The sequence below is a fragment of the Vitis riparia genome, chromosome 13 (assembly GCF_004353265.1).
Source record: "Vitis riparia cultivar Riparia Gloire de Montpellier isolate 1030 chromosome 13, EGFV_Vit.rip_1.0, whole genome shotgun sequence".
In the NCBI taxonomy this organism is placed as follows: Eukaryota; Viridiplantae; Streptophyta; class Magnoliopsida; order Vitales; family Vitaceae; genus Vitis; species Vitis riparia.
In genome coordinates, this window is record NC_048443.1 from 23085982 (window position 1) to 23098400 (window position 12419).

Consider the following 12419-nt stretch of genomic DNA (forward strand, 5'->3'; position numbering starts at 1 on the left):
TCGTTGAAAAGTTTGAATGTATCAGTATTTTGAACTCAAAAGTTTTTATGAAAATAAGTATATGTTATATTTCCTATTTGCAAGCATGATTGAAAATGTTTGATTCATGAAACTGTATTAATGTTCCCTATTGGGTTGGGCTTTGAGTTCATCCTCCTTTGTTGATAATCTTTCAGGTAACCTTAGTTCGAGCAAGGAGTGACCGTTATGAGGGAAATTTGGTTTTATTAGGACATTTGTTTAAACTCTCTTTCTTTTGAACATTGTTTAAATGTTAAAACTTAATTTTCGTTTGAATTATTTTGAGTTTGGAGTTATTTGGACAATAACACTTTGGTTGATGTATTATTATTATTTTTTTTTAAAGTCAATACTTGGAGATTTTAGAATTTTGTCATACTACTTTGAATAAGAATTTGGTAATTGATAAATTTCCAATTACAATACAAATGTTTGTGTCGTTTTCACTTTAAGCTTTTGGGCTTGAGGTGTGAAATAACCATCATGCCTTTGGAATGGGTTTTGGGGCATGACAACTTAAATATAATTTAACTTAAAATCAACTTAAGTCATTAAGTAATAACTATTAATTTTTACCAAAAGCCCCTTATGAACCAATATGGACCGGAATTTAAACTTTCTTAATTTTCTAGACTTATTTTTACATTAAATTCAATTATTAATTTTATCTTTAGTAGACCAAATCTAACACTATATATTTACCTAAATTTACTTTATTTCCTTAAATCTTATATCTTTCTCTTCAAGCCAAGCAGTCCTTCAAAAGTAGTAGCATTAGATCCAACACATGAGAAACAAAATTATCAACCTACTATAGCTATGCCAGTATACTAAAATGAGAATCATTTTGGGTTAACCATTTTTTTCTATCCTTGTTTCATTCATGAATCAAAACAGAGTGTAATATACTCTTTTTTTTTTTCTCACTACTCTCCAAAGGAATCAACCAAACATATCTAAGTGGAGTTGAAAGTTAATGACATTTCTATGAACATACTTCTGAGCAGCAGAAGGAAAAGATTAAAATATACAGATATTCAAATTCAAGAGAATACCAGTTTTAAGACCATTAATCAGCAACTCCACCTGGATTATCATTTCAAAACCTCCAACTCCAAGCAGAGTCTTCAACAAGGCTAACACAAATTTAGGATGCACTCATCTGTATTGATTTCAATATCATACCTGTACAGTTGTATTGCCCAAAGGCAAAGATATAACGTAATAGTCTACACATTCAACATGGGAAAAAAGGGGGGGAGGTAAAGGAAAACAGCCTTGTTACATGGTCTACTGCATCCACACAAGAAGAAAATCTGCCTTGTCTCTTTGTTTGTTTCCATTTCTCTCAGGAAGTCCTCACCAGCTTAGGTCTCCATTTTTGCCAAACCAATCTCCTGTTTTCTCCTATTATTGGATCCACAAACATTGTCTTCAGTCTTTTTCTCTTGGATTCCTCAGGAGCATCTCTTGGAGTAGAACTCTTTATGGGAGGTTGAGGGCTCCCAGTTTCCGCTGCCTCCACAATCCGATTCACCATGTCTAAGATTTCACTCATTTTGGGGCGTGTTTTTATTTGTCTCACCAAGCACTTGTTGGCTACTGCTGCTAGTTTCTGGGCAGACTTAAGGGTGTATTTTCCTTCGAGCCTAGGGTCCAAAATCAGCTGGAACTTCTTTACATCAGAGAGGTGTGGCCTGATCCACTCCAATAGTTTTTGCTCATTCTTGGGGCGGTTTCTGTCCAAAGGCCGCCTACCAGTGATGAGCTCATAGAGAAAGACTCCATAGCTCCACACATCACTTTTGGCTGTGAGCCGCCCAGTTTGGATGTATTCAGGAGCTGCATATCCAAGGGTTCCTACAACCTGCTTGAAATTAGACAGATTGATCACCCCAATTACTACAACATGGCATTTAATATTTAGGAAGCACATGATTACTTATAATTCTGAATGCACGATCAATATTAAATGAATCAACAAATTCACACATAAACAGAACACCATCTATTCAAATGCATCCATTTAGACTGTTATCGAAATCAGGTTTTCAATCAATAACAGATGATATGAAAGATTTTATGAAACATTCAAGGAGCATCCAATGTAACTGTAAACATACCGCTGTTGATACATGACTTAGTCCGTCAGAAGGCCCCAGCCTGGCCAATCCAAAGTCAGACAACTTTGCATTCCACTGCTCATCCAAGAGAATATTCGAAGATTTGAAATCTCTAAAGATAATCTGTTCCAATCACAAAACAAAAAAATAACATCTTTGAAACACAAAAATAATCCATATCATCTAATGCAATCTGAGAATAAAGCAGGAGTAGCAGATAAGCATGTTGATTCCACACCAGAGCACCCCTCCCCAACCCACAGAAGCTTGCTAGCAGCAGTCATTCCATGGCAAGTGAGCATTTTCAAATCAATAGCACCAAAGTTTTGAATTTGTGTGCATTAGCATCAAGTCAATTAATATCCTAAGAAAACTACCCGTCAACTTGGTCATTCCATAACCTGCAAAGGAGGTTGATGATTAATACTCATTCAGTTCGTCTAAGTCATGGTAGCCTTGTGACTAGGAGAATCACAAACTATCACAAAAAAGTTGGTTATAAATGCTCCTCACTTGTACTCACAATAATGAAAACAATAAACCTATATTTTTTTTTTAGTTTAACTACAGGCATCCCATGCTTATTTAGCTCATCAAAATTAATTTATTCGTACAGCTTGCATGATTGATGGAGAGAATAAGTATGAAGATGTGTTCTCAGTTTTGCATACACCAGAAGTGAAAACTCAAATCCCAAACCAAACTTACAACTCATCTAAACTCCAGGCACAACTTTTATATGGTACTAAAATTTGAGAAAGATCCAAAGAAGTATGTGGTTCAAGAATCTAATATTGATGGTCAAGCATGTGAGACAAATCTTTTTATAAAGCTTCTTACTGGCCATTATCATTGCTGGAAAGAATGCTCCAGGTAATGCACAACAGAGCTCTGACAAGTAAGAAACCATTTGGAATTTTTAGAGGCCATTTATGCAGTCAAGATGCATTCTCCTGCAACTAGAGTTTGGCCTAGCTCAATGAGTTAAATATTGTTCTAGGTAAGATAGAGGGGAGATGCCTAGCTGGCATTATTTTGGTAGACCATATTTCCAAACTAGGTGAGCATCCTGTATGTTCTGTCTTCATCTTTTCCCTATCATGCATCATGCGTGGCCCCCAAGGATTGTGCCACAGACACTCACAATACTCAAGTGAACAGTTTAGTCAGGTTAAAGCACTCATAGGTGATCAGAGATAGAGGGTTTGAATGCTGGCTTCATTGGTGCATGTGGTGAGAAGGTCTCAAATGCCAATGAAAGCCTATCCATGAGAACACAAGGCTTTAATAGGCCAGGTGAGAAATAAGCATCTAAGACTTGGAATCAAGTTGTTTTCATTTGCATGTCTTGTCTGGGTGGTCACGGATAGGGATGAGACATATGATTCTGAGAGGCATAATGCTTCAGTCATCTACTTGTGTGAAAGGGTAAACCTGAGACAAAATTTTTACTTTGTTTAGTTCCTTGAAGCTAAAAGAAGAGTTTTGATGTGAGCAGTGAAGTCATACTTGAACCATGATGCCAACACACATACTTACAGGACAAAAATGATTACATGATTGATGGATAATTCATAGAATGTCAGAAGTTATCAATACAACCAATCAGTTAAAAAAAACATCTTGCAGGACTTGGATGTGCATGTTAGGTGCCAGTGCCTGCCTAGGTGTTAGACTTGTCTTAGGACATGGGATGTCGCTGAATTGTTTAAATTTTAAAACTTTGCTTCACCTATTCCCAATGATAGCATAAAGTGTCTATGCAGTGGCACTTGTCACATTGATTTTCACCCATTTTGGAATATTCAAGTGAAACAGCAACAAATTAATAAAAGATATGGGGAACTTCCAGTGAACCAGAGATACATCCCTCTTCCAGCTTGACGGGTAATTTTCCTTTAAACATGTATCCAAAGATGTGATATATCCCTCTTCCATCCTGTTGGGTATTTTCCTATAAACATGGATCCAAAATATGTTCCACACCAATGGCCATGCCTTGTAATGTCCGACAGGTTAAAAGATCACCTTAAATCCTCTGAAATTGAAAACTGATGGACCAACATCTAGATCAAGGTGTCCCCTCCAGAATTGTTTGATTCACAAGAATAATAAGAAGAAAGCTTATCCTGAGAGTGATATCTATTCAGCATAGAAAGGAAGATTTCATGACAAGGATTGTAACCACTTTATGTGATGCTAAACGATGCAATCAAACAAGACAAACACTAGGTACTGTACTGAAAAGCAGCCCAACTTCAAAGTCAAGTTCACAAATATGAGAAGCTGAGTCTAACAGTCAACCAGTGCCTCCACTTTGTCCATGTAATCAGCATGAATTTCCCTTGTCTACGAAATTAAAAATATTTCTGAAATTTCCAGGTGCTTTTATGCCTCTTCAGATAAGGTAGTACCGTAGTAGGCTTGAAATCCTTTGATGACATTTAATTTGAGTATAAGCCTATATATATAAGACCCTGAAATTGGGTGGAAGAAGGTGATCAAATTTGATGAATCTGTTTGCCATAGGATGCTTCGTGGTGGCCAGTTCCAGATTTCAGCATTATTTATTATTATTATTATGAGGCTTGGTACCAATTTCATACATATTGTTCATTTTTCTTAATATCCTAAATAAGCCAAGGAGTAATTTCAAACCATCCAATGTTACATATACTATGTGCCAAGAGTTCACTCACACATGAATGGCTGCCTATCAACCTATATGCAATATAAACTAGTGCCCGGAAAAAGTACCTGAAATTCCATTCCTTCATGGAGGTATGCTAAGCCACGAGCAGCATCTTGGGCTATTCTCAGTCTTGTGGACCATGAAAGAGGTGTTTGAAATCGATTTGTTAAGTGATCCTGCACGCTACTATTGGGCATATATTCATATATCAGCAGTCGTTGGATCCCTCTTTCATCATCCTCAGCACAATAGCCCACTAACTTGACAAGATTTTCATGTTCAACAACCCCCAAAACATTTACTTCTGTCACCCACTCCTTATGCCCCTGTGAGATAGAAGGTAGGAAAAGAAAAAAAGAGAAATCAAATATCTAGTGAAAATAGAAGTTTGAAAGAGTAATATTGAAAGACACATGAGCAGAAGCAAATAATTATAAAGAGTTAAATTTTTATTAAAAATGGATGACCGTACAAGTTCTCCACCTAGTTTGGCTCGTATTTTTATCATGAAGCTCAAATCAAATGGAAGCTAGAAATAAGACTAGATCATGAGGAGCCAGATAATTAAAAAGCCATATTTCAAAATCAAGATCTCTGAAAATTTAAAAATGCATCAACATGCGCAAATGACAAGTAAGGCTTGAATTTCACTTCTGCACCACCACATCAAGTGTCATTGCTTGTTAACCTCCTTACTAGCTTGAATGTAAACTTAATCCTAGTGCTAAAGGCTCATTTGTTTGACCAGGCACACGATTCGATAAGTAGGTCCTCCTCTTTGTCTTTTTGGGATGGGGTGGGGTTTACATGTCAAGTAAGGGGAGGAAAAAAGGAAAAAAGCAACATGAGAATCTAGATCCACCATGTGTCATAGAAGATATTCTAAGAAAAGGTTCCATAAAAAAGAAAGGTCACTCACTAATTGAAAAAATTAGATTGCTGATTTACAAAATTAGACTGCTGAAGAAGATTCCCAACACTAGAAAACAGAAACAGAAACAATCACTATGACAAAAGAATAAATGGTAAACAGGGATTCACTTATTAGAAAGTTTCAATCCACCAACTGGAACCATCTGGCCATCTTCACATATTTGCACAATGATCGATAAAAATTTATCAATGGGAGGATATGTTAGTAATGACAACCAAAGCCACTGTGTTTAGGGTACTCCCTAGCAAAGTTTTTGCTATTGATCCAGCTCCTTTTGGAAGTTGCACCTAACACCAATTACAAATAACATGGTCCCTTCAAAGCTAAGGTAATTGTGTTGGATTTATGGATTCGTTATGTCTCAAGATTAAGATTAAAGATTAGAAGGGAAATTTTATTTTTAACTAATTAATGCATAATATTAAATTATATACGTTTAATGACAATGCATGATAACCACAATCAGGAAAACAATTTGGAAGAGATCTTACCTGAAACCCTCCTCTACTTAGTTGCTTTACAGCAATATCAATTTTCTTATGTGGATCCTCTGTACTTCGAATCACACCCCTATATACAACACCAAATCCACCCTCACCAATCATAAGAGAGCGGCTGAAATTCTTTGTAGCTGTCTTTAGCTCAGAGAAGGTGAATACTTTGAGATTGCTGGGTCTTTGTTGCAAACTAGTAAATGAGGTCTTCGTAGAGGATTCAGTGCTGATGTCTGATGCATTTTGAGAATTGAATTCAGACCCAGATCTCCTCACCTCATGATCAGTGGACATGGAAATGGAAGTGGAAGAACGCACCGAAGTAGACTTTGTAGCCTTGGGTTCATCATTTTTCTCTCCCTTATGAAAAGGAAAACACGTCATAGCCCCTGAAACACTTATTACCTCGCTGTTCACCCAAAACATGAATTGGTTAAGAAGAAAAAATTTTGACATAAAACTACATTACCTAGGAATAAATCCACAATTCAAACAATACCCGCAATTCCCTTTTCCTACATTCAATTGGAAAAAGGCCAAATACCTTCAGCAAAAGAAAGGACTCCTAAAAAGGTAAACACAAAATCAAACCTGCCGTAGAAAAAGTTTAATTTTGTCTCCCACAAGCACTTAGGTAAGTAGGTAGCCCCCCTTTCTAAGGTTTTCTAACTTTTTCTTTTCCTGCAAACAACTACCATAAATCACGGCCAGAACTCAAAAACCCAGATGCAACAGAGAAAATATGGAAAAATCACATTGATTAAACAACAAAATTTGAAGGAACTATCAAGAAATTTAAGAAACCCAAACTTTATTCCTCTCATATTGCTCAGAACCCAAATTACATATCAGTTTCAAACGGAACCCCATCTTGAATACCCGCAATCAAAGAAACCCAGTTCATAAAATTTGCATTTCCACAAACAATTAGGAAAAAAGGAAAAAAAAAAACCACTCACCTTTTATGTTTTGAATCTAATTCCAGGAACAAAACGCTAACTTTCACATATCTTCACTTTAAAAGTCTGCAAGAGAAACCCAGAAACCAAAAAAGGAAGCCTAACACAACGAGCACTCCATGAACTCCGGGAAGTCAATAAGAGGCAGCTGGAGTTCAGCTCACCAACCAAAAAACCGCATTAGAAAAAAAATGCATGAGTTGTAAGGTGTTGTGCATTTGTATATATGGGTAAAGAGGATGAGAGGGGTTAAAGAATAGAAGAAAAGACGGATAATGAAGCTGTAGAAAGGGGTTGAAGCAGGCAAAACCGAGTGAGATGAGAGCTTTATCTTGAAGGAAAGGCTTGGCTGTAAGTCAAGAAGACCGAGTCATCACTTGAGGGGCTAATCTCAACAATAAAAAGAGGCGGTACTGAGTTGTCATTTGTAGAATCCTAATAAATGGGAGTTCAAATTGTTGTTGGGAGTTGGAACGCGGTTCAATCTGGGCTCGGGCCCTCTGGGTCCTACTCCTTCTGTATCTTACCAGCTGTTTCTTCGTTTAAGCCAAAATGTTAAAAGACTATATACGGTTTGAAATGTAGTGCTTTTTTCTAATTGATTTTGTGGCTTTTGTGGTATGTCTGATTTGGTTTGTTTTGGTCTGGTTGAGGAAGCATTTGGGTTTGAAGACTAATATTATACTCTTCTTCTATATGTTTCATTTTTCTCATTTACTTCATAAATTCATTTCTTTATAAATTTAACAAACGTATATGTAATTTTAATTGATGTTTAATCCCATAATAGGTTAGACGCTAATTGGGAGTCCATTTGCTTTATGGTGGGTCATGTTATAGCATAATTTATATTATATACTTTTAGATCAGTGATTTGAAAAAACTTAGGAGTTTGAAAAAATTTTAAAAATATTTTAAAAAATTATTTTTAATGTTGAAAAATTATTTGTAATGTTATTTTAGAAACATTTGATACTATGTTTTTTGAAATTTGTTTTTAAAAATTTTCCATTTTATTCTTTAATTTAACAATAGTTTTTAAAAACACGTTTTAAAAAACATGATCCAATTGACTCATATTTTTCTTTTATTTTAAAAAATCGATGAAAACAACGTTTGTTTCCTAAAAAAATATTCTCTATTTCACTTTATTTTTAAAAATTATTTTCAAAAAATAATAATTTAAAAACAATTATTTACTTTTTTTAAATAAAAACATTTTTAAATTACATGCCCAATGAGTTTTAATTCTCTTAAAAACAATTTTAAATAAAATACTTTTACTAAAAATACTTCCAATAAAAATATATTTCAAACATAATCTTAGAGTACATTTGAGAATGATTCTATAAAATATTTCTAACATTTTTCACACTTGAATGATAAAAATTTTCAAGTATTAAAAATATTATAACTACAGTGATTTTAAGAAACACTTTTAATATTTGCAGTTTTTCAGCATTCAAACGTTATAATGAGTTTGGGAGTTATTAAAAAACATTTTTAATACTTTTAACACTTAAATTATAAAAAATTTCAAACGTTAAAAAAATTAAAAACTTTTTTTAAAATCACTGTTAAACAAACTTTTAAAAATTGTAAAAACCTTTTTTTAGAATCACTCTAAAAAGCATTCTTAATCAAAGAAGCATATCAATAAAAATGGCCAAGTTTATTTAGCAAATTACCAAATTTGGTAGTAATGGTAGGTAGTCCTTACTATTATTAGAAATTCCACCCCTTACGTTATCACCCCACTACTTTATCTCCAAGTGGGAGTCGTGCCGCCTCGTCATTAAATATGCTTGGACACATGGAGACCGTTTAAGCGTTGGCAAATTGAAACTCAGCGTCTAGAACAGTTTTATGTGCAATGCAATGATTGGTTGGGCTGCCATTTTGTGAATCTTTCGCTAATCACGGACGCCAATTATCAATCCACGACAAGAATTATTTTTTATTTTAATATATTTGTTTATCAGAAAAAACAATCAACTTCTTTTTCGATGCCCATGCACAATACTTCACTGATATTCAAGAATTTTTCTACATTTTCAAATGCATGTGAATAAAATATGTATACTTCGTATTTAAAATCAATTTAGAAAAGAAAAATAATGGATTTCTCATCTTAATTCTTCCAAAATTCAAAAATGTATTTAAATAAAATATAGTGTCATGCATGAATATTTTTACGTGTTCATATTACTATTGATTAGATATAATATAAAGTTTCAAGCAACCATTATTTCTTAGATTTATGTGTTCCAAATTTCAATAAGTTTTATTAGAGCCCAAAAAAAATAAAAATTGAAAAAGGTGCAAATTGAGAAGAATTTTGATAATTAGTACATTCAAACATACTTGTAATTTTGATCTAAGAATTTATTAGATTTGGTAGAGAATGATTACAGGAGTGTCACTAATTCAAATTAAGCACCAGGTGTAACGCCCAAGTTTTTTTAAAAGGGTAATTTAAGAAATTCATAATAATGATATTAAATTAATTAATTAATTAATTTAATAAAATGGAAGAGGGGTGAAAAATGTAATTTTACGAATAATATCCTAGGTATAAATAGAAAATTCTCTTCTTCCTGTTCTTTTCTGAATCGTATTCCTATTCGTAGAGAGTTTCCAAAGAACGTGAAGTTGAGGTCGGATTTCAAGGTTTGAAAACCTTTATATGTAAGATTCTAACCCTTAGATTATTATTTTAGATTTATTAGTTAATTTCAAGCACATTAGATATTTTTTTGGAAAACCCAAATCTAGATTAGGGTTAGTTTATTATTTTTTTTATTCAAATAGTCAAAATTTAAGATTTTGATTTATTGTTGGAATTTGGGAGATCTTAAGTTTTTTTTTTTTTTTTTTTTTAAAAAAAACGTGTGTGCACTAGTTGCATGCGTGTGGGAACTATGCATCCACCTTTTTTTTTTTTTGTAAGGATTTCATGGTTGAGTATTGTATTATTTAATAATGGCAGGGCTTTGTGTTATTAGAAACAAATTGGGAATTTGTTAATTTATTTAAATAAGGAATAGATTAGTTAAATTATTGATAAATAATAATAGTTATTCATCTTATATTTTGTTAGGTGAATAGTAGATTTTCAGGATTATTTTCTCTCCAAGTTTTTGAGAACTTTTTTTGAGGTAAGGGAAATTAATGCAGTTGTTAAATTCTTTTTTGAAACAATATATATACATTATTTGAAAACGTTTGAGTTATATTCCGTTTTATGCATGGATCAAACCTGTTTTGCATGAAAAGTATGTTATAATTTTATATTATGTTTTTGACAAATAAATGTGGAGATATTATATGTTGTAAATTTGAATAAATGAAATAAATATTTGACTCTGGTTTGTTTGACCCTTGTCAACAGGATATAATAGTTGACTTTTGGCCATTGTCAATGGGATATAATAGTTGATCTTTACATTTCTTGGTGAGAATGTAATTGATTTGAACCCCAGCCTCTAGGGGTTTCGATTAGAGGTTACTAGTACTAGTAGTGTTTAGTTCTATCCACCTTAAAGGAACAATTTGAGGCTAGCCACCCATTTGAAAAGTCCCACCTAACTGGGCATCCTTTAATATTTTATGACCAGAGTAAATAAATTATTGGAATGCTTTGACTGAATTTGATAAGAAATTGTTTGAATTAGAAATAAATGCATACAGTTAGAAATTTTGAATGTATTGGAAAAAAAAAATTACTCACAGCTTTATGAAAATGATTGATTACAATATCTCCTATTTTGCAAGTGAGTTTGAAATGTTTGATCCATGGACTGCATTAATGTTCCTTATTGGGTTGTAAGCTCATTCCCATTTGTTGACTACTTTTCAGGTACCTTTAGTTCGGGTGAGGAGTGATGGCTAGGCTGAGGGATGGTCATCATTAGGATTTGACTTAAAATTTTATGTTGAATTTTGTTTAACTATTAGTTATGTTCATTTGGATCTTTTGGTATTTGGATATTAATCCTTCAAATTTTATGTTAGATCAAAGTTGAGTTTTGGAGATTGTGAAATTTGTTATAGTACTTGAATTGTTTAAGTTTGCAAATATTTGAACAATGAATTTTGGATAGTGGATGTTTTAGTTTTGAAATTGAATTTTGAGGATTTTAGATTTTGTTCCGCTACTCTGAACAGGTATTTGGTAATTGGTAACTTTCGATTACAAGATAATTGTTTAGGTCAGGTTACACTGTAAGCCTTCGGGTTTGAAGTGTGAAATGACCGTCACGCCATTGGAGTGGGTCTTGGGGCATGACACCAGGAGAGAAAAAAAATTTGTTGAAAGATTATTATAATTAGAATTGACCATTCGTGTTAGTGGGTTATGTTCATATCATGTTAAAACTTAAGTATTCTATTACATAACTCAACTCAAACTTAACATTAATAATAATCGTATAAAAAATATAAACTCAAATATTATCTAATTATTAAGTAGATAACACTTTGTATAACTTATTTAATAATCAGATCCTCCTATTAGTTAGGTTAAGTTACGTCTTGTATATGTTCATATGATTAATGTATCAGTTAAACATGTTTATAATTTAATTTATCCATTTATGTGAAAATAAATTTAAAATTAGTCAAAATATGAGTTAAATAGTTTAAATATATAATTTAGTTAACATCAAGATTGATAGATGAGTCAATTCAAGTTAAATTTGTATTATATAGATTGACAAAAAAAAAATTACTTATTTATTAAATGAGATATGTAGGTTAATACATATTTGATCCAAACTTACTCATATTCAACCAAAACATGTGCAAAGCGTGTTTAAGTTTGTGTCGTGTTGGCAAAGCGTATCAAACTTTACCACTCCTAACTATACTATCATAAAACATTTTATGTGATATTTGAAATCATAGATGAATCTTATATTTGAAAAAATCTTATGAGCGCAATGAAAATAGAGGCATGAAATACTCTAGAAAGATTTTACAAAAGCTTTGAATATGCTAAATGGACAAAGTTATAAATATTTAGAGGTAACTATGAGTCTCTTCACATGAATTAACTTTAAATCATTCTTAAGAGATTTTGATCAAGTACAATAATTATGTGTTATTTTGGAATTATCACAAATGCATGGTCAAATAATTATTTATAATAAATAAATGAGAAGGTAAGTAAATATTGAATCTTACAAACGGTTGATC

The 12419-nt window shown here is 32.8% G+C and overlaps 1 protein-coding gene across 2 annotated transcripts; it reads right to left on the minus strand.

Moving 5' to 3' along the window:
* Nucleotides 1-1090: 1090 nt before the first annotated feature.
* LOC117928723 (serine/threonine-protein kinase PCRK1) lies at nt 1091-7602 on the minus strand. Of its 2 annotated transcripts, XM_034848715.1 has the most exons (6): nt 7224-7602; nt 6856-6945; nt 6262-6673; nt 4902-5162; nt 2145-2267; nt 1091-1888 (listed from the first exon to the last, which is right to left on the minus strand). In XM_034848715.1, exons 3-6 carry the CDS (start codon nt 6646-6648, stop codon nt 1370-1372), a joined length of 1290 nt encoding a protein of 429 aa, XP_034704606.1. In that variant the 5' UTR covers nt 6649-6673; nt 6856-6945; nt 7224-7602; the 3' UTR covers nt 1091-1369. The 2 variants fall into 2 exon arrangements, with proteins under 2 accessions (XP_034704606.1, XP_034704605.1); XM_034848714.1 differs by lacking the exon at nt 6856-6945.
* Between the last annotated feature and the right edge of the window lie 4817 nt (nt 7603-12419).